Below are 26,050 nucleotides of genomic sequence, written 5' to 3'. Positions count from 1 at the left end.
AGGTGATTTTTGAAGTTTCCGTTCAATTTCGTACAGGGTCTTTCACTCTATCAAAAATCCCTTCCTGACACTGTGCCAGTGGAATAACCCTAACCCCCATCTCTCTGAGTGTCGGGGAAACATGAGTTAAGACCACCCAGAAATGCGGAGAAGGACTCGTTGACAACACTCCCCTGCAGTGAGGTGCAGCCTGGCGTCACTGGAGTCCCGCCTGCCACCAAGCCCTGAAGTTCACCTGCACGCTTTCACCAGTGTGCGCACTCTGGCCTCCAACTCGGCCATGGAGCTCCACCATCCATCACCCGCAACCCTCCACCCACCACCCACCAATCACCATTCACCACGAGCCCGGCCTGCAGAGAAAGCTGTCCTGTCATTCAGGTGAGCGCACCTGCTGAGTGGACACTATGCTAGCCTCCGCGAGGGACACTCAAATGTGTGAGCTGTCACTCCTGCCACTTGTCATCAGCTCACGGGTGAAAAAGCATGATCACTGTAGCACATTAGACGGAGGCATCGCAGCCTGCCCTCTGAGAACAGACAGGGTCCCACAGATGGGCTTACGGGGCTGTAAACCCCTAAACTGCGTGCGGTACCAGCTGTCAGTGTGCATTTTCTGGGAAGAAATCCTAGTATGTTTGCTAAAGGACAATTTTTTAAAAGTAAAAGCATGACTCGCATAGAAAGTATCAAACGAACACATGACACATATTCTATTTAATTCATCAATTAATAAGGGAACCAGTAAGATGTGGAGGAGAAATTTAAGGAGGAATTTAACAAAAATTTGAAGTATAACACATTTATGGTAATAAAGGAATACTAAGAAGTAGTCACAAATAGATGCAAAACTAGCAAAACTGACCAATATCTACAGGGCAATAATTGATGGCACCCCACCTAACAGAATATGCATTTCTACTGGTAAGAATTATCTGCATTCTCTCGGTTTTCTGTAAAGTTACAGAGTTGTAAAATAGCTCAAAGCCAGTAAAACAGCAAGATCGCCTGAATGGCGAACTAGACCGGCACCACCAATCCGGCTTTCATTTTTAACCCATTTCAAAGTCTTTCTGAATCTTTCCCTACAGTCTTCCTTGTGATCATAATAATATCACCAAAGATTACTGCCAGTCACAAGGTCAGGTTGGTCTCATTAGGCTTGGCCTGACTGTTTATACAGTTGCAGCAAGAGTGTTAATTTGCCTTGTCAACGGGCCATGATAAAATTGAATCAGAAATTAGCAACCCACCACAGAAGACAACACCAGGTCCAGACGGTTTCACTGACAGATTCTATCACAATTTAAGAAAGAAAGGATAGGGGCGCCTGGGTGGCGCAGTCGGTTAAGCGTCCGACTTCAGCCAGGTCACGATCTCGCCGTCCGTGAGTTCGAGCCCCGCGTCAGGCTCTGGGCTGATGGCTCAGAGCCTGGAGCCTGTTTCCGATTCTGTGTCTCCCTCTCTCTCTGCCCCTCCCCCGTTCATGCTCTGTCTCTCTCTGTCCCAAAAATAAATAAACGTTGAAAAAAAAAAATTAAAAAAAAAAAAAAAAAAGAAAGAAAGGATAGCATTTCTGCACAATCTCTTCCAGAAAATAGAACCGATTCTAGAAGGTCAGCGTCACCATAAGACCAAAGCCAGGTAGAGACATTTTAAGAAAGGAAAGCTACAGACCAACATTTCTCATGAACACAGATACACAAATCCCCAACAAAATATTAGTGAACCAAATCTAACTATGTTTGAAAAGAACAATATGGGGCACCTGGGTGGCTCAGTCGGTTAAGCATCACACTTTGGTTCAGGTCATGATCTCACAATCTGTGAGTTCAAGCCCCGAGTCGGGCTTTGTGCTGACAGCTCAGAGCCTGGAGCCTGCTTTGGATTCTTTGTCTCCCTCTCTCTCTGCTTCTCCCCCCGCTCACACTCTGTCTTTCTTTCTCTCCCTGTCAAAAATAAACACTAAAAAAAAATTAGGGGCGACTAGGTGGCTCAGTTGGTTAAACATTTGACTTCAGCTCAGGTCTTGATCTCACAGTCTGTGGATTCAAGCCCTACGTCAGGTTCTGTGCTGCCGGCTCAGAGCCTGGAGCTGCTTCAGAGTCTGTGTCACCCTCTCTCTCTGCCCCTCCCCGACTCACGCTCTCTGTCTCTCAAAAATGAATAAACGTTAAAAAATTATTTAAAAAAAAATTTTTTTTAATTTTAAAAGAACTAAATACCATGGGCAAGTAGGATTTACCCCAGGTATGCAAGGCTGATTCAACATTCAAAAATCTATCCACACATAGATCTGTGTCATCTGTGTCATCTGTGTGATCTGTCACATCAACAGGCTAAAGAAGAAAAATCATACGATTCTATCAATTAATGCAGAGAAAAACTCCATTTTTTAAGTCTCATGTGCCTCTTGCATTGAAGGCCACTGACTTAGAAGATGCTGGGTTTAGGGGCGCCTGGGTGGCGCAGTCGGTTAAGCGTCCGACTTCAGCCAGGTCACGATCTCGCGGTCCATGAGTTCGAGCCCCACGTCAGGCTCTGGGCTGACGGCTCAGAGCCTGGAGCCTGCTTCTGATTCTGTGTCTCCCTTTCTCTCTGCCCCTCCCCCGTTCATGCTCTGTCTCTCTCTGTCCCAAAAATAAATAAATGTTGAAAAAAAATTAAAAAAAAAAAAAAAAAGAAGATGCTGGGTTTAAATTAAAGCCTGTGGCCCATCAACATTTGAGATGATGCCTGAAACTCGGCTGAGAACAGCAGACTGCTGTCACCTGATAGCCCAGAACTCCAACCATTCGTTACAACTGGGCAGTGTTAGAGGACACTGTGGTTGGCAAGGTCCTGACAGATGCCCAGGGACTGCCCACAGAGACTTCCAGTTCTGCAATATGTGTATATTAATTAATTACATTTCAGGTACACGAATTTAACCTAGGCAAGGCTGAACATCTCTTCTATTCTGACCACTCTTCCCTTGAAACTGAGAGACTCTCAGGGTACAACGTCACCGGAGGGAGGAAGTGGAGAATCTCACACCTGCGCCCTCAGGAAACCGAAGCTTGAGAACTGACATACTGATTCCCCGAAAACACGGGACTTTCGGAAAACCGCACTCACCTCCTGACCGATGAGCGCCACCAAGAGTCTCTGCCCATCCCGGAGCCGGGGAACTCACTGCTGGGACTCAGGCTGGACGCCCCCTCTTGGCACTCCTGCCCATCCGTGACCATCACCACCCTGGACCTTCCACGGGGTCGTTGCCACCTGCTACCGTGTGTGTGTCCCCAGCTGCTGCTCCTGAATGAACGCAGTTTCTGGTCACTTGAACCTGCCTCAGTTTCCCTCCGTATTTAAGTTGACAAAACTTTACAATGGTGGTGACTCTGGAGAGAAAAACGTTTCATTGGAAAACTGTGGCACACCCTTGTGCACACCCAGGACTGGTTCTGTTCATTTTCATGAAGGTTTCGTTACGTCCCTGTCACCTGGACCGTGTACATATATAAAAATCACTACGCTGTGTACCTTAGATGCACACGATGTTATATGTCGATTATATCTCCATAAAACTGGACTGGATCCTGAATTCTAATTTCCTCCCAATATCCAACCACCACTCTCCAAACCAACGTTTCCAATTTTTCCCCTGCTCCTCTGTCTCAGAACTGCTAGAAATTAAACCTGTCCTTTTCCGGAAGCCCTGCAAATAAAAACAGGACAGCTCAATACAAACTTCAGAGAAACCACTGACACAAATCATGTCTGGACAGCCTTCCCATCTGCTTCTGTGGGGGCCACTCAGAAAGTTCATGTTCACTGGGACATCTGATGACATCACCAGAGACGATTAAAAACTACAAGCCAGGAAAATCCATCAGATTGCCAGCAGCTGGCGTCACTCCTTCTGAAGATGCTTTGAGCCTGAAGCCTAAAAATCTCCAACGACTGCCCACTGGACTCCGAAACTGCCTGTAGTTTGTTCTAACCATTAACCTTTGTTTTTATTTGTTTCCATTCAAATACCCAGGACTTGGTTCAATGGGTATGTGACAATCTTCTCTGGATGTGAACCTTGGGAAAGTTTCAGACGGGAGAAAGATGAGGCTCCAGACAAACCACTCCAAACCATGTCACTCTGGCACACTGACTAACTTAAGCTGAAGGAGTTTGAGAAAATGGCCAAGGCAGGTAGGTCAGTCTGACCTCTACCTGCCTCACCCTTGCCCCCTAAAACAGGTCATAAGAACGTCATATGAGAAGCATCCTCCTTACACCCAAAGGAAAGGAGTGTCTCTAACTCTGAAGACAAAGGGAAGCCCAACAAGAACCCCAACAAGCATGCCTCACTGTTTCCCAGGGGTCACTGCTCTCCCATGCCTACACCTGTCCTGTTCCTCCCGCACTGCCCACTCCTCATCCAACCCAGCATAAAACACTCAACAAACTGTGGGACCCAAGGAATTTAACAAAAATCCCCTACCCCTGGACAAGCAGAGCAAGACTAACTCCATTTTGTGCTACACCCACCATCTCATGTATAACCCCCACATGACCTACTTATTGGTAAAGACACTCCCCCACCCTAGTCAAGCCGCTGAGCACAGCCTTACTGGAAACCGGCTCAAATAGGAATGCAGAACCCCTAACCGCCAAAGAATGCAAACCCCGCCTTTTGCCCGCGAAACTTGCACGCCAATTCTTAAACCCCGCCTTTTACCCGCCAAACTTGCTTGCCAATTCTGACCAGAGTGATAGGCTAGTTCAAACAGTTACTATAGCATAAATTGTAATTCAATTGGCCACCTGCGTGTGGACTGACATGACTATGCAACTTTCTGTGTGTGTTACAATCTCATTGGCCACTGGCCCCTATAAATCTGCTACGCCTCTTAACCTAGGGGTCCAAGTCCCTGCTCTGCTGTGTCGGGTATACTTGGGCCCAAGCTCGAGCTTGTAAATAAACCCTTGTGCATTTGCATCGGTATCGGCTCCTTGGTGGTCTCTCGGATTTGAAATCGGGGGCATTACAGAACTGTCTTCTTGACTTCATTTCCATATGCCGTCTTCTGTGTCTTTGTGTCTTCACACGAAATCTATCTTGAATAAATCTTTCTCCTATTAACCTGTGACTTTCGGTTTCATTTTCAGACACAACCAGGAACCACAAAAGAGTCAAGGAATACTTTCTTCCACCTACAAGGGCCAGAGTGACCACCGCTGTAGCCCAGGGCTTCCCAAATTTCTTGTGCACAGGTATCTCCCTGGGATCTGGGGCAGATTCAGATTCTAATTCAGGGGATCAGAGCTGGGGCGAGGTGGACACAGATGAAGGATATGCAGGACTGAAGAAGGAAGCGGAGCCCAAAACAGGTGTAAGTAGATGGGCTCCCCAAGGCCCAGCCAATCTCCCACGCCTTCCCAGGGCACAGACCCTGAGCATGACACTCCCTTCCCCGCACACGTGGCAGGATCTGGTTCACTTCCCACCGTAGCGTCACAGGTCCATGGACACCACCTTCTCTGTACACAGGAGGGCCTAGCTCACTTCCCGCCCCGACGTCACACGTCCCCTGGACACGGCCCTCCCCGCACAGGGGGGCAGTATGCCACTCACTTCCTGCGTGATGTCACAGGACCCTGGACACCACCCTCCTGCATAAGGGGCGGGACCCTGTGCACTTCCTGCCGTGATGTCACAGGACCCTGGACATTCCAGGGTATCCTGGAGACCAAGGTCTTCAGGGCATGCCGGAGGGAACATGGCAGGAGACAGAGGAGTGACCCTGTTTGTCCTGCTGCTGTTCTGCTGGTGCCACGCGGAGCCCCAGCCCATCAACACGATTTCAGGTACAGTCACAGGTGGGTGGCTGTTGGGTGGGTGGGAAACGCACGTCTCCCTGGGGCTGAGTCAGGCCCCTCCCCACCTCCCCAGTTTCCCATCCATTTCTGGGAGAGAGTGAAGCGAGTTGAACACTTTTCTACCTTGAAAGTCCTTTTCAAACTCCAGAACCCCAATGGGAAGGAACGTATGCGATGTATTTTCACTTTTTATCACAGATGATTTCTAGGGCGCCTGGTGGTTCAGTCGGTTGAGCGGCCGACTCTTGATTTGGGCCCAGGTCTTGACCCCAGGGTCATGGGATCCAGCCCCGCATTGGGCTCCATGCTGAGTGTGGAGCCTGCTGGGGTTTTCTCTCTCTCCCCTCTCTGCCTCTCTCCCCTGCTCATGCACATGCTTGCTCCTTCTCTCTCTCTGCCTCTCCCCCTAAACTAAGGAAACAAAGACAATTTCTAACCTCCCGAAAGTCGAGGGGCAGCACAGAGACCCTGCCGCCCCCCACTGTCCACCACCCCGCACTTCCTGCACACACACACTGCTGCTGTCCCCGGGACCTTGTAGTCCTGTCCAAGGGACTACACGTAAACCTTTTCTTGCTAACATGAGGCGGTTGTCCCTTACACGCCGGTGTCGTGAAGACCCGGACAAAATTAACAGAAGCCTGCACAGCAGCTCATCCCGGCTGCACCCGATCCGCCGTGGTCCCCAAATGTCCTTGTCAGGGAGGGTGCCGATCACACCCAGGACGGCCCCCGCGTGTGCCTCTGGCCCCCGCCCTCCCATGCTGGCCCCTTCCGCATGGAGGATCTGAGCGGGGACAGGCCGGCCAGGACAGGATGGGACTCTGTGACTCCCCAGCAAAGGATGGCAGGGAGGAGGTGCTCCGTGACCCCCCTACCCCACTTCCTGCCAGTAAGCTCTATTCTCAGGCCACCTGGCCACTCTTACACCTGCCACACAGGTCACCACAGATGAAAGGAACAGGGCCAAGATGGTCCCCCAGCCCCAGCTCCCAAGGATGGCCGAGTGGACCCTGAAGGCTCACCCACAGGGTTTGGGGGGCTTCTCTGAGAGCAGGACCATGGGTGCTGCCCAAGCCGGTTCTGTGTCCCCTCCCACCCTTGCCACGCCCACACGTCCCAGGGGGGGACGGCCAGCTGGCTGCAGTCGGGCCAGAAGTCAGGTGGTCCTGAAAGGACTGAACATCCCCAACTTCCTCTTCTTCAGCAAACTGAGCTCTGAGGCGCTTCCCAAGTACAGTGTCCTTTGTGACGCCGTGGGTGCGGACGGGGCTGTAACAGGTGGGGCCGTGTGTCCCCCATGGGAGGGCGCGTCCCTCCAGGCTGCTCCTTCCTGCTCAGACTGTCACGGGCCAGTGCCCTCGGGAGGTGCTCCCAGCGCCCAGGGACAGAGCACTCCTCCAGCCCTAAGCCAGCCCGCCCCTCCCCGACCTGGTCTCCTGTCCAGACAGGGACACCCTTAGGTGACCGTCATGGTCTTCCCGGCTTGAAAGGCCGGTTGAGGGCAGTCTCTAAATCATTTTCTGAAAGGAAACAGTGGGTTTCCTTATGGGCTTGCGGCTGGGGCGCAGGGGCGCGGGAATACCCGTCTCCGGGGGTCCCAAACAGACCAGCTCCGGCCGCTGACAAAATCCAAAGGTGGAGACAGTGGTGGTGACACAAGAAAGGAGTTCATTTCGGTGAGGCCGACAGCCAGAAGACAGCGCGGACTGGCGTCTCCAAGACTGTCTCCAAATGCAAAGACCCTTCCAGGTTTATCTGCAGAGATGTGGGACAGAGGCCAGGGCACAGGCGGATGGACAGGAAGGGTCATGTGCATCATTGTCATGGGGTCCATCACGTGTGGGCTCCGGCCGGCTCAGGCAGTTTCCATTCCCATCGGAGGAGGCTTTGCCCTCCGAGTCTTGCTTGAGTTAAGGGAGAAGCTGGAAATGAGAACTTCATCTACTAGAAAGTTGGCAGCCAAAACTGGGATGGTTGAAGTCCCCCCCCCCCCCCCCCGCTCTGGGGGCTTACTGCCTCCGAGGGCACTGGTGCTGTTGGCCAACGTGAGTCACCCTGACCATGAGGAGAGACGGGAACGGCAGCCATGGGCCTGGTTTGCCTTGTTTTCCCCAAATTAACCAGAGCACAGCCGCAGAGGTCAGCAGCGAGCCCTTCCCGGTGTCCGGGATGCGCACTGTGCAAATATGGAGGAGTAGTCAGGGATCCTGGTAACTCCAGCGCCCGGCGGTTTGAAGCCTAGAGACTGTCAGTCGGAGGTGACAACAGGCGAAACACGCCACAGCCGCCACCGTTGACAATGCACTTTGAAAACCGTGCGGGTATTCTAGAGCATAAATATTTTTCTGCACACGCTTGCTGCCTGACTGGCACAATACTCCCATTATAATCACGGAACAGACACAGAATGAAAAGAGTATTTTTGACAAAGTGCTCGCTCGACGCAGCTGTGCCCATTCTTAATGACTCATTAATGCCTCATCCTCGGCGAACTGTACTTTTGTTTGCCTCGTTGCCGGGAGGTCAGCACACTGGGAAGCGATTGTCATCTCGGTGCAGACCTCCTTGCAGAGATTTCCGCATTGTTCTAAGCCCCGCGTGCAGATGAGGCCATTGGTATGCAGATTGTCCGTCATTAAAACCATTTGAAAATCAGCGTCGTCACTGGTTTACTGTTGGAACGAGAGTCTGCAGACGCCTGCGAGCTCTGTGCAGCCGGGCAAGGTGGCGCTGCCCAGCGGGTCCCGGGCGTGCCCTCTCCCCTCCCCGGGGGCGGGAGGGGAGGCTGACCTTGACCCTGAGTCGAGGAAATGGACGAGGACACCCAGCTCTGAGCAAAAGGAGTAGTAGGGAGCCCCCGGCTGGTGCGGAAACCCTCACTCCATGCACTGCCGGGGCCCCAGCGAGGCCGGGGAGGCTGGGGGTCGGGCGTCCAGGGATCCCACGGAAGTCTGCCGTCTGGCCCGGCCGGCTCACCCCTGAGACCCCGTCCCTTCCCTGTAAACAGACCACCTGGAATCACTCTGCTTCTGAAGGGGAGTCTCTCTGGGAAGCCCTCCCAATCAGAGAACCCCCACCGTTCCCCAAATCACGTCCCTAAGCTCCCAGAGGCACCGGCCTCTGGAGCCCTTCAGAAAGGACGTGCGCGTCCCTCTTGGTTGGCTTTCCGCGGAGCACGTGCAAGGGAAGTCATCCCTGTGCCAGGACGCATGTTCCCTTCCGAGGGACGGTGCCAGCGAGCACTGCCCCACGCGGCAGGAGTCAGAGCACAGGGCACGTCCCTCTACCACACGGCTGCCTTGCCCGCCACTTTCCGGATGAGAACCCAGTCCTGGGAACCCCTTGCAGGCCTCTCCCCCCTGCAGCGGGCTGGTGGGCGCCGCATAGAGATCAGTGCAAATTCAATCAATTATTAAACTGTTAACTTTTCTATTTCTTTTCTAGGTCCACATACAGTACTGCCACCAAATTTAAAAAATTTTGATGACAACGTGGCTGCACTATTTGGTAAGGAAACTCCTTGTATCAAATGTCTGGTCTGTATTTGGAGGGGTGGCTCGTCACACAAGGTGGAGACATGCGATTTGGTTTAAAGCTACAATCACACGCCTGTGGCCCCACACAGGTGTGAGCTTAGCCAGACCTGGAAGGGCGAGGCCTCGTCAGGTGAACTTTCCAGCAAGAACGGGGCACCAGCAGGTCCGCGAGTGGTGGAGACAAATGCTCCCAAGTTTCCTGGGGGCTCTGAGCGTCCCGGGCCCCGCAGGACCATAGTCCTGACACCAGCACTCCCTCCATCCCGTGGGCCGGCCCCCCAAAGTCCCGGCCACTGTGGAGAAAGTCGGAAAGGATGAGTCACTGGGATTTCTGATCAACTTAGCCCAGAAGGGGAGCTGAGGCTCCCTCTCCACACACCCCATACTTCCCCCGGATGGGGGCGGGAGAGTAAGACATCCGCGTCTCTGGAAATAAGTGAGGCCACCGAGTGAGAACAACAGGGGCTGCCCATTCAGAGCTCCCTGTAGCAGGGCATCCGCCAGGCCACCGCCACATGCATGTGGCAGAGACTCAGGTGGGTGGGGCGGGGAGAGCTCAGGGTAGAAAAGAGGTGGCTGGGGGCAGGGACCCTGGGGGAGGTGCTGGCCCAGGACAGCTGGGGGGAGGTGCATGCAGGGGGCAGACAGCTTAGGGGAGCCCTGAGGGAGGCCTCCATCTCAGTCCCCAACTGTACTAAGGGCTTTCCACATACACAGCTTTATGTGACCCTCATAACATGCCTGATGAGATGAGACAGACCCATTTTACAGAGGAGAAAACTGAGGGTCCAAGTGGAAGCTGCCTGGGTTGTGATCCAGTGAGAGCGAACCCAGGGCGTGGGTCCCGTCTGTCTGATGCAAAACCCAATGCACTTACATTAGAAGCTTCCTAGGAGCTGTCAGGGAGCCGTAGAGGGAGAGAGAAAACAATGCTGCGTTCTGCAGAAATCGGGAAAGACCGTGTGCCTCCAAGGGGACGGCTTGGGGAAAGTCTCAGAGGGGACAGAAGGACAGAGGGGCAGAGAGCAGAGGTGGGACGGCACCTGGGCCAGGCTTTCTAGCCTCGTGTCTTTGGGGAACAAAGTTTATTGTCCAGGGCATCTGGATGCCCTCAGGTTTTCAGGAGCTGTTGAGGGGGTCAGTGGTCTCCCACCCCAGACAGGGCTCTTTAGAGAGCCCACCCCCGTCCGTCTCCACGGTGCCCCTTGAGTTCCGGTTTCTAGTCCTGCTTCACAGACTGCCTTCGGTCCAGGTAGAACAAGAGGGTACCATTCCTGCTCCGTTGGTTCTAACATGTCCTTATGTGCTTTTTCCCAAGATGAAATTCTAGTCCAAGAGATATTGGATCCAAGTAATTCATCATTGCTTATGACACAAAGACCACTACCAAAATCAACAACGATTATGAAGAAAAAAAGCAAGTATACATTTTTTACACCTGTGATGGCGTGTACTCCTAAAGGTCTGTGGTTGTGAAGACACAATCCTACCAGTTTACATTCTTTAAGGCCAGCTTACTTCTGGGGCAAAAGCAAATGGCGGTGTACAAGAAACAGGTGTCCGGAACCTTCTCTGTAACCTTCCCGAGATTGAGGCGGCCAAGCCGAGGCTGGCGGAGACGAGTTCCTCTTATTTTGGGGTGGTCTCGGGGTGCACATGCAAGCAGGGTCTTGTGCTCAGGATGCAAAGGCGGCTTAGCCACTGCGGGAACGGGGGGGACACATGGAAAAGGGGACTTGTGACCACCCGCTCACTGACACGTACCTAAGCGTTGAGAGCACGGGCAGTGACATTGACCCCATTGCACGCGGGACAGAACAAAGGTCTGAAGAACCTGCCCGAGGCCACACCGCTAGTAGTGAACGTGGGAGAGAAGGCGCTTTTCCAAAGGGCGGTTCCGTGGTGTCCGGGGTGCGTGTCGATCAGTGAAACAGCTCGCTGAGAACCAAGACCCAGTACTTGGCTGACAGTTGCTAAGGGGAGGCCGGGAGCAGAAACCCACAAGCAGTGCGTGAACTGCATTCAGCAGCCAGGAAGTTCAGCACTTTCTTGCAATTGTGCGCCCAGATGTGAATTCTGGTTCCTGGGACGAGCACCACCCAGCATCTGCTGGGGCCCAAACTGCTGGGTTCAAGGCGGTCAGATGACGCCTGACTCCGGTACATCTCAACTTTCCAGGGCACGTTCTCAGTAGACCTTGACAACCGTTAGCGTTCCGTAAGATACAGTGTAGACCCAAATGTTCACGTGTATGTAACCAAAAAATCTTTTCCTTATTTTTTCATGGTCTTCATCAAAGAAACCTATACTCAAACGGATTATAAGATGGATATTAATAAGAAGCATCATAAAAAGAAATTCTCTTCTGGGAAAGAAAAAAGGCCTTTCTTTGATGGTAAATGCAACCCGGTAATGCCCCTGCCTTCGGAGAAGGTGGTGGGGAGGACAGAGGAGCCAGGCAGATGTACACGGGGACGTCCCCATCACGGAGGATGAAAGCGTGGCTGGGGAGAGCTTAAGGCTGCTTCACCCCAGTGGGGCGGATTTCCCGTCTCCATCGAGGAACCGCCTGCCCACCACCCCTGCCCGTGGTCCTGACCCTGGAGAAGCAGAGCCTGGCAGGAAGGTCCCGGCAGGCAGGTGGCCACTAGCCGGGAGGAAGGGCCGCCACACTGCCTGCCCCTCCCACACGTCAGCTGGGTACCTGCCCCTCCCTGGGGGTCAGGGGTTGGGCAGGGAGAGCCAGTGTCGCCCCGCCACCAGGGAGGTTCCCCGGAGTGAGAGAAAGTGTCCCTCCAACGGCCAAGGTTGCTGAAATTAACTCCATGTTCAGGCTCTGAGGCTGAGGAACTAGGCCCCCACGGGGTGACAGATCTTTTCCTCACCCTAAAGATGACGCAAAAGAAAGGTGCCCATGTAGCTCGCGGGATGCCTGGCCCGTGAAGGGTTGTGGCGGGCCCTAGAGGAGGGACCAGGTCCTGCGTACCAGGCACAGTGGAGGGGAGCTGAGCATGTCTGCAGGCCGGGCCCTGGAACCTACATTTCAGTCCATTCCACAGAGACTCTTCCCCAGGGAGCCAGCCTCTGGTGTTTGGAAGGATAGAACAAGAGTAGGATTTTCATGGCAAGGAACATTTCTAGCCCCTCTGGGGTTGTCCCACCCACTGAATGACTCAAAGTGCCTAATGGGCATGAATACAGCCAGAAGCCTTTGCTGCAGGGGGGCTGCAGATAGAAGTTAAGGAAGGGTCTATACTGAAGGATGGGTGTGTCTCCACTGAAGGACCACCGTGACCCGGAGCGGCTTCAGGGACACACTCTCCCTGCATCACACCCATCAGGCTCACTGGAGAAGCAGGAGGAAATAAGAATGGACAGGAAAACCTGAGCCAGTGAGAATGAGAGCCAGGGGGAAGGGACTGAGTCTGGGGTCAGTGCATCAGAGAAGCCACCAGCCCTCCAGGGTCCTGGGGCCCAGGCCCACCCTCAGAGAGACCATGCAATTCCCAGACTCAAGGTGCATGCACGGACAGCTGCAGAAGACGCTGCAGGCCACCCCTGTGCCCATCCCGGGCTGCACCCTGAAACTCGCCTGAGGGCTCGGCAGAGAACCCCACCCTCCCCACACCGCCCCTCTGCTGCTGGGACGCCCCCCAGCCTTCCCCGGGTTCCAGGCAAATGCCACCGTTTAACATAAAGGCCTCCTCCCTGTGTCAGCAACAGCTTCGTGCGGCAGAAGTTGTCTGTGCCCCCCTTAGTTCGAGAGTGCTGTTCCGATGGAGAAACTGAGGCACGGCTCAGCTCAGGGACTGCCCGTATCAGGTGGCAGGCTGGAGGTAGATTGGGAGCCAGCCCCAGGCAGGACTGACTGAGGGGGCAAGAAGGCGTGGTGCCGGACCCGCCGGTCAGCCTAGGAGGGACATTTCCACTGGGTGCAGAAGAGTCTCTGAGCCAGCCATCCCTGGAGGAGCACCGTCCTCTTTGGGGGGGGGAGGGGAACACCATAGCTGTCTCCCCCCACCCACCCCCACCCTGGACCTAAGGCTCCCTCACTACCCACCCAGGGGACAAGACCCAAACCGCTGAGCGCACGAGTGCCACGTTCTCAGCAAACTTAATGATGGTCCACCTCAATAAAGATCTCTGTTTGCAAACTGGTGCAGACGGCCGGACTGTCTCTGGCGACTTGTACAGGGAGGCAGGTGCTGCTGTGGTGTGTGCGGGAGCGAGGCTCATGTGTCTGGTAACAGGAAAGCGACGGGATGGGTGAAACGTGCAGGATGCAACGTCTAAAATGGCTCCATTGTGAAACCAGTTTAGATTTACAACCTAGGAAAGTGGTAGAAAGAATTTCCCGTGTTCCTTCCACCCAGCTTTCCCCAGTGGTAACGTCTTATGTAACTCGAGTACAATTACTAAAACCGGGAAGTCCACGCTGATGCAGTCCTGCCCGGTAACCTACATACCTGGTCCAAATTTTGTCAATTATCTTCCCAATGCCATTTTTTGGCTCCAGGATCCATTCAGATTCCTCATGGCAGCTACCGGTGACGTCACATCTGTCGTTCCCGCCTGGGGGGTTACCTGGTCTCTGTCTTTCATGACTTTGGGGAGTACTGGCCAGCTACTTAATACAATCTCTTTCAATTTGGGTTTGTCTGAATTCTCCCCACGACTAGATTCAGGTTGCCTTTGGGGCAAGAATGTTAAAGAAGTGATGCTATGTCTTCCTTCGTGCGTCCCATGAGGATGTGCATGATGTAGACTATCTCATTACCCGGAGTGGGGGGTGTTCACTTTGATCACTTATTCAAAGTACTGTATACCCGGTGTCTCCATAATCAACTTGATTTTTTTTCCATGTGTAAACAATTAGTATTTTGGGGGGAGATACTTTCAGACTGTAAAAATACCCTGCTTTTCACCATATTTCCACCACTAATTTAGCATCCATTGTTCCTTTTTAAAAATTATTTATTTTGAGAGAGAGAGAGCACACACTCATGCATACATGCGTGTGGACAGGGGAGGAAGAGAGAGAGAGAATCCCAAGCAGGTTCCATCCTCCGAGCAGAGCCCAACATGGGGCTCAATCCCATGAAACATGAGATCATGACATGAGCCAAAATCAAGAGGCAGCCATTGAACCGACTGAGCCCCCCGGGCGCCCCAGCATCCATCACCTCTTAACTGCAAGAATTATCACTATAGTATTTGCCAAAAGGTGATTTTCTAGTTCTACTATTCCTTCTACATTTGCAAGGAAGAGCTGTACTTTCTTAAAAGGACTTTATCTACTTGTTGATTCCATTATGTTTAGATCCGTGTAACATACGGGTCTTTACTTTATTCAATGGGTTACAAACCACTACTATTGTGCATTTTGTTTCTTTGGTTTTCTTATTTGGAGCTCGACACATGGGCATTGCTCTTGCACACTTTCCCTGCCCCAGCCCCGGGAGCAGCCAGGTCTGCACAGAGCCCTGCTCCCCCATGCTGGAGAGGGATAGTTAGAAGCCAAAGTCAGGGTTGGATGTGTTTGCTGCTCTGGTGGGGTGTTGTTTCTAGGCCCCCCGGTGGACAGAGCCAAGACAGATGTGTGTGGGCACATATCTGTGTTTCCACACCTATCTGCTCAGATGTTGGGCAGCCTGAATTCAGACTCATTCCGCTGGTCCCAGACCTGCCCGTGAGGCTCATCCTACCTCCTCCCTTTTGTCTGTGAGAATCCTGGGCCTCCTGTCCCACCAGAGTCCGTGCATTTGCTCAGTCCCAGAAAACACAGAAGTAGCCCAAGAATTGCTGGTGTAGCCCCACCCTGCGAAAAACAGATTTACTAACTAGCAGGCAAGATTTGTATACTGCCTTTCATGTTAAGCCTTAGAATATGTCGTCAGGTACTTCCTTCCAAACTTCCTTGTCAGGCTCTTTTCTTCCCGCCCTCCTAGTTACTGACTTGTACTATTCTGCTTTGGGTCCCTTTTCATTGTGGTTGATGTCACTTCCTTCTTTGGAAGTATATAGCCATGATTCTAACACAAAAAGTCTTGCATCTAAGAATTCCACTTCCGCTGTGCCCCTAACATTGGTGCCACCCTGCTTCTGTCCACCCGCTGCCTCACGTCCCACAGAGACCAGCCTCATCATTTCCTGCCTTATCCTTCCCATGCTTCCTTGGGCACAAATGAGCAGGTACATGTATATGACCCTTTTTTGGTACAAGATTACTCAGTTTACTGTTTTATATCGTATGTCTTCTTAAATGTTTTAAGCCACTTTACTGAGGTCTGATCGTGTGTATTATAACTCTTTTTCTGTGCGTGAAAGGTAGCACAGTATGGATATCTGGCACTTCCCTCTCTTAACCTAACAATCTGTGCTATAAATTATTCCACCTCTGTTTACAGAAGCTTCCTCATTCCTGGTTTTTACACTTGTCTAGATCTGCATCGTGTGGACAGAGTACAGCTTATCCAACCGCTCTCCTGCCCGTGGGCTTTCAGGTTGTTTCCAACACTTCGCCAACAGTGCTGCAGTGGGTACGCTTCGCACATGTCTTTTCATGTTGTTGGATGTGCATCTTCAGGGTAGACGTCTACACATGGTCTGCTGAGTGAAATCAGGAGTGTGTATGTGGTCACATATGAACCACCAATAACCCCCAGGAGGCTGTGCCCGTTTGTGCTCCCACCGGCGGTGTGTGTGAGGGCCTGTTCCCCTGCAGCCTTGGTGACAGTAAGTGTTCCTACTTTTACAACTTTGACGATCAGATAAATGAGTTGGAACAGCTTCTCGAATGTTTATGGGTCATTTAAAAAAAATATTTATTTATTTTTGAGAGAGAGGCAGCGTGAGTAGGGGAGGAACAGAGAAAGAGGGAGACACAGAATCCAAAGCAGGCTCCAGGCTTTGAGTTGTTAGCACAGGGTCTGATGTGGGGCTTAAACCCCAGACCACGAGATCATGACCTGAGCCAAAGTCCAATGCTTAACCAACTGAGCCCAGGTGCCCCTGTTTATGGGTCGTTTTAATGTATTTTTGTGATCTGTTCATACCTTTTTCTCATTTTTCTATACCTTAATTTTTTAAATGTTTATTTATTTTTGAGAGAGAAAGAGCAGAGGAAGGGCAGAGAGAGAGGGAGAGAGAGAATCCCAAGCAGGTTCCACACTGTAGCACAAAGCCGGACACGGGGCTCGAACTCACAAACTGTGAGATCATGACCTGAGTCGAAGTTGGACCCTTAACCAACTGAGCCACCCAGGTGCCCCTATATCTTAGTTTTTAAGAATTCTTTATATGTTAAGGATATTAGTCTTTTGTCTGCGATGTATGTCACTAATATATATCTTCCTCCAGTTAGTCAACTGCCTATTGATATTGCCTGAAAATTTATAAACACAGGCTCATGGGGGGTTATGGTTTGAATCAGTCCTTTCCACACATCAGGCTGAGAAACATAGTTTTAGGGTCTGGCATTGACACTGCTGAGACGCTTGGTAGAGGCAAAGGAACATACCCTCCACCGGGCTGCACATGATGTTCTTAACCCACTGCCCTCCCAGAGGTGAGCCTCCGGTTCACCTGCTGAACGTGAGGAGACACACACACTAAAAATAGCACATAACAGAACAACCTCAAAGTATAGAATAAGCACACGTTAGGACTTTTCTATTTAGGAAGAAAGCTGCCAAGAACATTGTTCGCACCCTAACAATGACAAAAAGGCAAATAACCAACAAAACCACGACTTCTCTTGAGCCCAGCAGAGAGCCGAAGTCAAAAGGCGACCAGGTGGGCTGAATTCCCACAAGGGATGAGCATCTCCATGGAGGGACGGGACACAGGTCCGTGTCAGCTTTGACGGAGCATGGGAAAGACAGGTGGCCACCATGCAAGTGGGTAAGAAGAAATCAGCCAATGTTTTGCTAATTCTTAAAGGCCAAGTGTGGGCTGTAGGTCAGTTTTGCATAGCTGGGCCCCAGACTCAGGATCTTAATTCTGTTCTTCAGCTCTTTTCCACAGGGCTCACCTGGGACAGGGAGCGGGACAGGAGACCAGAGCAAGCGCTTGCTCTGGGGGCAGGTGGAGGTGTGTATGTGATGACCGGCTTCTGCTGGGGGCCACGCGGAAATGAACTAGAAACTGTCTTGGACCCCTGACTCACACCGATACTATAGGAGTAAGGTCTTAAATAGAAGTGGAGAAAGGGAGCGACTTCACCTTCCAGGCCTCGGTAGGAAGCAGTTCAATCCTTTCTCATTAAGAATGAGGTTGGCTGTAGGTTTCTTGTAAATGCACGTCATCTGCCTGAGAAAGTTTCTCACTTCTTATTTTGCTGAGGGGTTTTATTATGGCTTTTGTCCAACGCTTTTTCTGCGTATATTTAAATGATTGGACACTTCTTTTTCTTTATTATGTTACAATCGTGAATTACATTGATTTTTAGATGCTAAACCAACCTTGCATTCCTGGGATAAGACCCACTTGGTCATGACATATTATCCTTTTCAGTTTTGTGCTACTTAACTTGCAAATTTTTGCTCAGTATTTTTCACCTATGTCCAAATATCGCTAAGGGTTTTGCATCTATGTTCATAAGAAATATTGGTTTGTAATTTTTTCATTTATTTTTTTTGTAACATTACTGTCAAATTCTGGTTAAAGTTAAGCTAACCCCATTTAATGAGTCAGGCAGTAATGCCTCTTATTTCCTGTAAAAGTTTGAGTAAGGTTGGTATCATTTCTTCCTTGTATGTTTGATAGAATTCACCAGTAAAACCATTACTTTGCATCTTTTGGAAAAGTTTCTGATAAATTAAAAAATTTAAATATCTATATGACTATTTGGATATTTTTCTTTAAATATTTTTTCTGCTCCAAAATTTTTCTCTTATTCTTCCAGGACTCAAATTACACACATGCATTATACCTTGTGATGTTGTCCTGTGGGTCTTTGAGACTCTGTTCATTTTTTACATATTTTCCTTTGCATTTCCATTTGTATAACTTCTCTCTCTCGCTCCTCCACAGTATCTCTGTCTACTGTTGAGCCCATCAGTAAAATTTTCATTTCAGGTGTTGTATATCTTAGCTCTGTAATTCTCCTTCGATTCTTTACCATAGTTATTTCCTTGCTATTCTCAGAGAATATCTTTTCACTCACTTCTAGTGCTTTTCTATACCTCATGGAGCATGTTTATAATAGCTGCTTTAAAGTCTTTGCCTATAATTCTACATCTGAGTCATCTAGAAGCTGGTATTGTCAATTACATTTTCCCTTGAAATTTGGTGATATTTTTCTGATTCTCTATACATTGAATTATGGTGTGTTTATTCCTGGGCATTGTAAGTATTATGCTGTTTTCGATTGAACCCTCTGGAGAACATTAATGTTCTTATTTTAGCAAGCCATCCCACCTGGTTAGGCTTCCACAGTGTACTTGATCTTGCCATTTGGGAGTGGTGGTTTGAGTCTGTCTCTTCTCTGCTGGTTTGAGGGTCCCGTGTATCCACCAGCTCAAGGGGGAGGCTGAGACGGGTGGGGTTTCACACCCCGAATCAGGAAAGCCGTCTTTCCGGCGTTCTCCCCTCCCGAGCCCCCTCATGCACGCTCTACTCCCAGGGGTTCCTCTCCCTGAGGCCAGAAACATGGAGTTTCTATCAGAGCTCCGGGGCCCTTGCCACTGCGTCGCAGCGCACTGGGCTGACACCCGGGTCGAAGCCAGGAAGGCAACAAACACAGACGCGTGAAATCCACACCTCCACAGCCTCCTGCATGTGATCTCTTTCCAGGAGCCTCAGGTGGCTACCGTGTGACTTCGTGCAGAGGTTTGGGTTGGGTGGGGGGCTCACGCTAGCAAGAGGCCGCCAGAATTCCCACATAGCGTTTTTGTTTTTTTAAATTCTGTGAAATGCAGACCTTCCAGCCACGAGAAAATGATAACAGAAATGCAGCCTGAGGCAGGATAAAGGGACCCTTCCTCCCCGGTGACCTCCCACCTGACCCTTACCGCCTCACCTTGAGCTCCTCTGTCCTCAGGCCTGAGTCATCTGCTTGATCTGGGAAAGCTGACCCGGAGGGTTAGGCAGCCCCTGTCCCGGCGCACGACAGTGGAGGTGGACCAGGTGGAGGTGGCGGCCTGTTCGGGCTCACGCTGCCTGTTCTGGGCCGTGCCCACCTCCTGAAATCTGTCATCGGCTCTGGGATAACATCAACTGCCTTAACGTCCTTTTCCGTGCGTGTGCCCTCCTTTCCTTGGGGCCCTCCTCTTCACTTTTCCCCTTTCAACCAATGACCTCACTGGGACACTTAGGTACTTCAGTTGTCTCCTCCCCAGGGAATAAGGAACACACGGGGTCATTCTGAGTCTGATTGTCAGGTCAGTGGTGTGTCCCACAATGGCCTAGGATGGCTGCCATTGGCCCCCAACATGTCAGGGGGCTGTTCTGTTGCCGCTTATTAGTGTTTGAGCAGGCAAAGTTTGGCAAGGGGAATCTTTCAAAGGAATGGATCTCTAATGGTGGAGCTCCGGCCCTTTGGGCAGAGGGCTGGGCCGGGGCCCAGGTCGGGTGGGGCTGACTCTCAGGTCCACCAGCCACACTTGGCAGGTGGTTTGAAAATTTGCAGCCACCACGCCTCCCAGGAAACGAACCAGCCTCGGGGGCCCTTTGGCTGCACGCCCAGAGTCCACCCCATGGCCCAGGAGCAGGACGAAGGCCACCTGCTCGCCCGGGAGCCACAGCACCCTCGGGCCCAGGCAGGGCTCCTGCTCTGGGTCGCCACTTAGAATACCCACATGTTACAAACATCAGAATCCATCTGATTTCTCTTCCTCCCTGTAGGAAATTTTCTTAAGATGTTGGCAACCAATGGGACAGAGAGAATGAAGGAGAGGGAAGCATAGGGGCACCAGGGCCCCCAGCAGGGAAGGCTGGGAGTGGGGGTGATGGTGGGCGAGAGGGGAGCCCCACCACTCATGCTGGGAAGCCAGAGAGAGTGGGGACTCTGAAAGTCTCCTTTCAAATCACAGCAACAGCACCTGCATAGATGGGCTACGCAAGGTCGCTGTGCCCCCAACCCCTCTGCCCAGGGGCATCACTGGGACGCAAGGAGCTGGAAAAGGAGGGGGACCTGGGACAGCCCGGGTTCTGCCCCACCTGCCCCAGCTGGCCTGCGGTTGTGGTCTCCTTCACCCTGCTGTCTCAGCGGGGAGCAGGTGGAGGGTCCCATGCGGGAAGGTGGGGACATGCCTTGTAACTCCCACAGTGGGACACATGGCAGGTGGTCTCCATGAGCCTCAGTGGGGCCCTGCCACACTGGGATGGCCCCTCCAGGAGCATGCGTGACAGTGTCCTATCAGAACACCTCCCTGAGGACTAGGGTCTTAGGCTGAGCCACTAGAAATGACCGTGCAGATCAAAGAAGGTCCGATACCTGCTCCCAGGAAACTTTCAGGGCCCCTGCGGCTCAGCGTAGCTGGGCACCCCCAGGCGTCCCTTCTCTCTGAGCCCACGCAACACACAGGCCCCTCTGGGAGCAGGTGTGCATCCTGGGCCTGTGGCCACAGGCGGGCATTTCCCGGAGCTCCAGCCCCCGCCCCCGGCGGGCACATGGGCGGGCTCTCAGCGGGGCAGTCAAGCAACCCCATGTGTTGAGGACCCATTGCTCAGGGCTACCCTGAGCTCCACCACCGACTGCCCCAGAGACAAAAAAAGTATAGACACCACAACGTCGTCTCCTATGCCACACCTGGGGACAGCACGGCAAAGAGGGTTTAAAGTAGGCTCCAAGGGGGCACCTGGGTGGCGCAGTCGGTTAAGCGTCCGACTTCAGCCAGGTCACGATCTCGCGGTCCGTGAGTTCGAGCCCCACATCAGGCTCTGGGCTGATGGTTCGGAGCCTGGAGCCTGTTTCCGATTCTGTGTCTCCCTCTCTCTCTGCCCCTCCCACGTTCATGCTCTGTCTCTCTCTGTCCCAAAAATAAATAAACGTTGGAAAAAAAAAATTTTTTAAAGTAGGCTCCAAGGAATGAATCTCTAATGTGAAATTCTGGCCGCCACGGCAGGGCACCTCTTGGAAACTGATGGGCTCTCCTTCCTGGGCTGGAGCCCTTCTCTCCCACTAAGCGCCATGGTGGGACTGCTGGTGGAATTTCTCCTCTTCCCAATGGCTGATCTTCTGTAGCACAGTCTTACGTTTGACTTCGTGATGACACCTGTCACGTGCTAAGAGACACTGCGCAACATGGGGGATGGTAAAGGAAAGCGGCACATGCAGCCCCATTGTGAGCTGGTTGATGAACAGACGGAGTGTGTGTGTTGACCATCCAGGCCCCTTTCTGAGCTGACGGGAGGGAATGAAAGGTCCATGCAGAGCCACGAACCACGGGGCCACGGGCCCTGAGGAGGCAGTGCAGGGGACAGGCCCAGAGCCCCAGCTGAGCTCCAGACAGCCTGGTTGAAAGGAAAAACAGGACTTTGGAATTAGACCACAGTTGTGTGTTAAATCTTGATCATTGTGCTTAATTTTTCCCACAGAAGAGGAGAAAGAGACACTTTATCAGATTAAAAACCTAGAAGTTCTGGAAAAAATCATTGACAACCTTCGAAGAGCTTTAGGTAAACGGAACTTGGGGCCATCTTGGTGACAGATAAGTGTGGAGGACGGCTGCTCCTGCCCCCGCCGTGGAGAGAAGTAAACCGTCTGCTCCAGGGGACAGCTCTCTGGAGGGGCAGGTGACTCAGTCCCTGGGCAGACTGGCAGGGACCCCCGCGGGTTTCCTGTGTTGTCAGTGCGGGACTCCTGGCCCATTGAGTCCAAATTCCACGAGTCCTGGGCCACGTGTGGGTGTCCCCTCCCTTCTCACCTGTCCCTGGGACCTGTGGGCCCACCACCACATACCACAGGACCAGGCCCACAAGGTCCCCAAGCCTCCCACCCGGGGAGTCCCACACCTTTGAGCACCCCAGCCCTCCGCCCTCCCCACTCCTCCCACCCCTGCCCTTTCAGACAACTTCCTAATCGCTGAAGTTGGTCCACGAATTTCCCCTGGTGGCTTCTGCCCTGGCCCCATGCTTCTTCCTGGAACTTTCCAGAACACTCCTGAGCCTCTTCTCCAGGCCAGTCCTCCTCCTGGCCTCCCAGCCTCTCCCAAGTAGACTCTGTAGTCCCGTAGACAGTTCGAATCAGCACCTCCTGCGTTCTTTCTACCACATACCGGTCCACGCACCCTGAGACCGCCGGGTTTGGGGGCGCATCACGCCCACGTTTCAAGCTAGTGTTAGCGAAGACTTCCGGGGGTTTGTAAACGGGCCTCGGTGCAGCCCCATTAGTTGGGTCCTCGTAGAGCCAAGTGCAGGACCAAACACTTACACCTGGCCACCTTCATTCACCTCCATCAGTGCTCACTGGGCACCTACCACGGGCCCACACCCTTCCCAGTTCTGGGGACTGAGCACCGTGGACACGGACCCCTGCCCTCGAGGCACCCACATTCCAGAGGAAGGTTAGATCGCCCTCCGCTCCAGCCTGCTGGGACACTTCTGTGTCCGGCGTCTTCCAGTCAGCCGCTCCTTCAAACCACCCCCCCCACCCCCACACCCGTCATCCTCTTGCGGCCAGCCTGCTATTTTGTCCTTTGTTTAAATGCCCAGCAGGGTGGAACCACAGACAGGTCACTAGAGACCTTGCATTGTGTGACTGGTCACCAAGCAGCCAGGAACCACTCTGACTGTGCGGGGCCAGAGCCAGCCCTGGGACCCTGAAATCGCAGGCCCCGCGGTCTGCACTTCCTCCCAGTGGGACAGCCCAGTGCAGTCGGGGGTTGAAAGGGGGGTAAGCGGTTGCCCCACCTGCCACAAACTTACCGACCAGTACTGACATCCAGCCACTTTCTGCTGCTTTAGTCAGATGTCAGGGAGACTTTGCCAAATCCCCAGTCCCCAGGCCCTGAGAGTTCTGTCGTGAGAACAGAAATGTCCCTATGGCTCCAGTGTCTGAGGCAGGGCCTTTCCACCTGCTGTGGCTCCTGCACGTTGGCCCTGGGCCTGCCTGTCTGGAGGATGGACGACGGGCACTCCTCTGGTGCCAGGGCTGGGGGCCCAGCAATGCGTGCACGGGAGGGACCGAGGTCCTTGACCTCCCAGAGCCTGACATCACAGGACTGCGTCCACAGGGGGTGCCCCTGAGGGGAGGGGACACCTCCAGCCCAGCCCAGTAGTGCCCAGAGGAGCCCTCACCGGGTTTGGAGGCAGAAGGCCGTGGCAGCGAGGCATTAAAGGGTGCAGCCTGGCCCCCACTCGGTCCTCCTTCTGTGACCACCTCCCCGTGGCTCCTCCCCTCTCTGCGTCCCGGCCTGGGCTCCCCAAGATCCTGCCAGGGCTCTCCCCACCTGGCCCACTGCCACCCTCACCCAAACCCACACCTTCCCCCTCTCCCTCCTGCAAACAGTGCCTCCGAGTTCGCCCTGACCTCTCGGGCCTCCGGCTTGCCCCCTGCTGTCCTCTGCATCCCTGCAAGCCCATTCCCCCCACCCGGACTCTCTCCTCTCATGGCTCCTTTGGGAAACTGAGGACAGTCCCCCTCACTGAGTGGCTCATCTATGTGCACACTCAGTGCACATAGGGTCAGGCTCCCTGCCACGGGCTGGGCAGCGGCTCAGAGTGCAGGATTTGGAGTCGGCCTGACCTGGGTTCAGATCCCCAACCGACTCCCAAAAAGCTGTGTCGACTTGGGGTAACCCAGGGCAGGGGACAGCACATCCTAAGCCTCAGCTTCTTTGTTCTCTTAAGTGGGGTGCTCAGAGCACCTGCCCCACGGGGGTGCCGGGGGCAGACTGAGGTGCCCACACACATTCCCACCGCCCTGGACCTGGGGGAGGGCCACACCCGGGACGACCCCGAGGAAGTCTCTTGTGGTAGGTCAGGTGCTCCTCAGTCTCTCAGCCCAGGGCTCGGCCCAGTACACACCCGTGTGAGCGAACCACAGGAGGGTGTGAAACCAGCTTCCTAGGAACACAGAGGATTTCTCAAGAAAATCTCCTCTTTCCAAACAGGCAACACTCTCAAGCAAAGACTGCAGAAGCACAGGCGTTTGTTCAAAGGAGCCAAACACCACAAGGGGAAATGGAGCCGGAACTGAGAAGCCAAGACCGCCTGAGGGGACATCCACTCACCCCGCCACTAGGAGGAAAAATAAAATAGAATCACTATTTTCTATAAAGAAGAATCTCTTTATTCAAGGAGTGCCAAATAAAATGAACACATTTAAATATTAACTTAGAGGTGATGTGGTTTTTTCCCTTATACTCCAACCAAAAAATGAAAGTCTAATGGAGCCTGAAAAATGAGTGTCCAAACCTTACTGTTGTCTAACAGGATGAACTTTGAAAGAAACATAACCTCACAGCCTATGGACCCATCGGGATTCCCCAGAGAAACAGAACCCGCAGGATATACATGCCCAGGGTCCACCCCCCACAGGTGGCAGCCTGAGGTCAAGAGCGCGGGGAGGGCCGGTTAGCCGGTTAGCCGTGGCTGGGAGGGGAAGACCCCACGTCTTCTGAGTAACCAGTGAAGGAGGAGAGAAGGACGATACAGGCCTCTGGAGGAGGGTGAGGGTGAGAGTGAGGCTCCCACGTGCGATCCCACGATGGGGCTTCTGCCGCTTTGCCCCGTCCCGTTCTCTGCAGAGCGGAGGGGGCTGCTCCTGTTGTTCCAAACCAGTCTCGGTGCATCATTTCCTGGTTTGAAGCTGCATTTGGGACGTTAATTCTGCAAATTAAAATAAGTAGTCGTCATGTGTGTTTTGGGTGCAAGAGCCGTGGCTTGGGAAGATGCACAACACGTCGGGTTTTATACAGCAGGCTCTTGGGGATAATCCCCAACCATCGCGCGCCTTCATTTATTCCTTTCTGCTCCTGGGAAGTTAGAATTTTTAGTTTTCCAGGACGTCGGTCGTTGTATTGCTATCTCTAAACGTTGTTGTGGACCGAGATCATCTATGTTGGGGAGAAAGGGAGTGGGTGGTGGTTGTTGAGATGTCCTCTCGGAACACAGACATGAGAGGGGGTCTCATGAGAGTGGTGTGTTATGAAGCTACAGGCTCTAGACTTGTGGCTCAGGAACAGACAGAACCTCAGCGGAATGGAGTGGGGTGTCCAGAAATCCTGAGAGTCGTGATGTGTGGTGCACATGACAGAAGGTCAATGCAGAGCCACACGGGAGGTTTGGGGACAGTGCACGAGCCCCCTGGGAAAGCACGAAGTCAGAGCTTTAACACACGCCGCCCAGGATGGGTTCAAGATGTAAATATCAAGGATATCAGCACCACAAAGCCTGGGAGAACACAGGAGGCAACGGTGCCGGTCTGGGTCCAGCCAGTCATTTAAACAGAGGAACTTGAACTACAACAGTCCATGTGGTCGGGGAGCAAGGGTGAAGGTGGAGAGAGAGCAGTGAAGGGGACCCCGGAGCTAAGGGAGGGTACCCTCAGATTCAGAAGGGCCTGTCCCTGAGACCAGGGTCCCGGCTCGGTGGGGAAGGTGCCCAACCAGTCGGCCCCAGGTGCAGGGCGGCAGGAAAGATGGTCCGTGGGGGGGCTGGGAGGAGCTGCAAGTCCAGCCTGTCCCTCTGCGTGTGCCCATCGTCCT

The 26,050-nt window shown here is 52.8% G+C and overlaps 1 protein-coding gene across 1 annotated transcript; it reads left to right on the top strand.

Moving 5' to 3' along the window:
• Nucleotides 1-5,731: 5,731 nt before the first annotated feature.
• On the top strand, nt 5,732-24,676 carry LOC122487765 (sperm acrosome-associated protein 7-like). The gene is made up of 6 exons (XM_043589028.1): nt 5,732-5,847; nt 9,307-9,369; nt 10,717-10,815; nt 11,698-11,793; nt 21,939-22,019; nt 24,455-24,676. Exons 1-6 carry the CDS (start codon nt 5,760-5,762, stop codon nt 24,538-24,540), a joined length of 513 nt encoding a protein of 170 aa, XP_043444963.1. The 5' UTR covers nt 5,732-5,759; the 3' UTR covers nt 24,541-24,676.
• Nucleotides 24,677-26,050: the final 1,374 nt, after the last annotated feature.

This window comes from Prionailurus bengalensis, chromosome A1 (genome assembly GCF_016509475.1).
Source record: "Prionailurus bengalensis isolate Pbe53 chromosome A1, Fcat_Pben_1.1_paternal_pri, whole genome shotgun sequence".
Taxonomy (NCBI): Eukaryota; Metazoa; Chordata; class Mammalia; order Carnivora; family Felidae; genus Prionailurus; species Prionailurus bengalensis.
The sequence above is the reverse complement of the archived record's forward strand: the minus strand, read 5'-3'. Positions and strand labels throughout refer to the sequence as shown.

Bases quoted from the DNA above. Each gene is read 5' to 3' on its own strand.
- LOC122487765 (XM_043589028.1), top strand. From the start codon at position 5,760: ATGGCAGGAGACAGAGGAGTGACCCTGTTTGTCCTGCTGCTGTTCTGC. The intron at 5,848-9,306 runs GTACAGTCACAG...TTTCTTTTCTAG, and splicing joins GCCCATCAACACGATTTCAG to GTCCACATACAGTACTGCCA. The intron at 9,370-10,716 runs GTAAGGAAACTC...CTTTTTCCCAAG, and splicing joins CAACGTGGCTGCACTATTTG to ATGAAATTCTAGTCCAAGAG.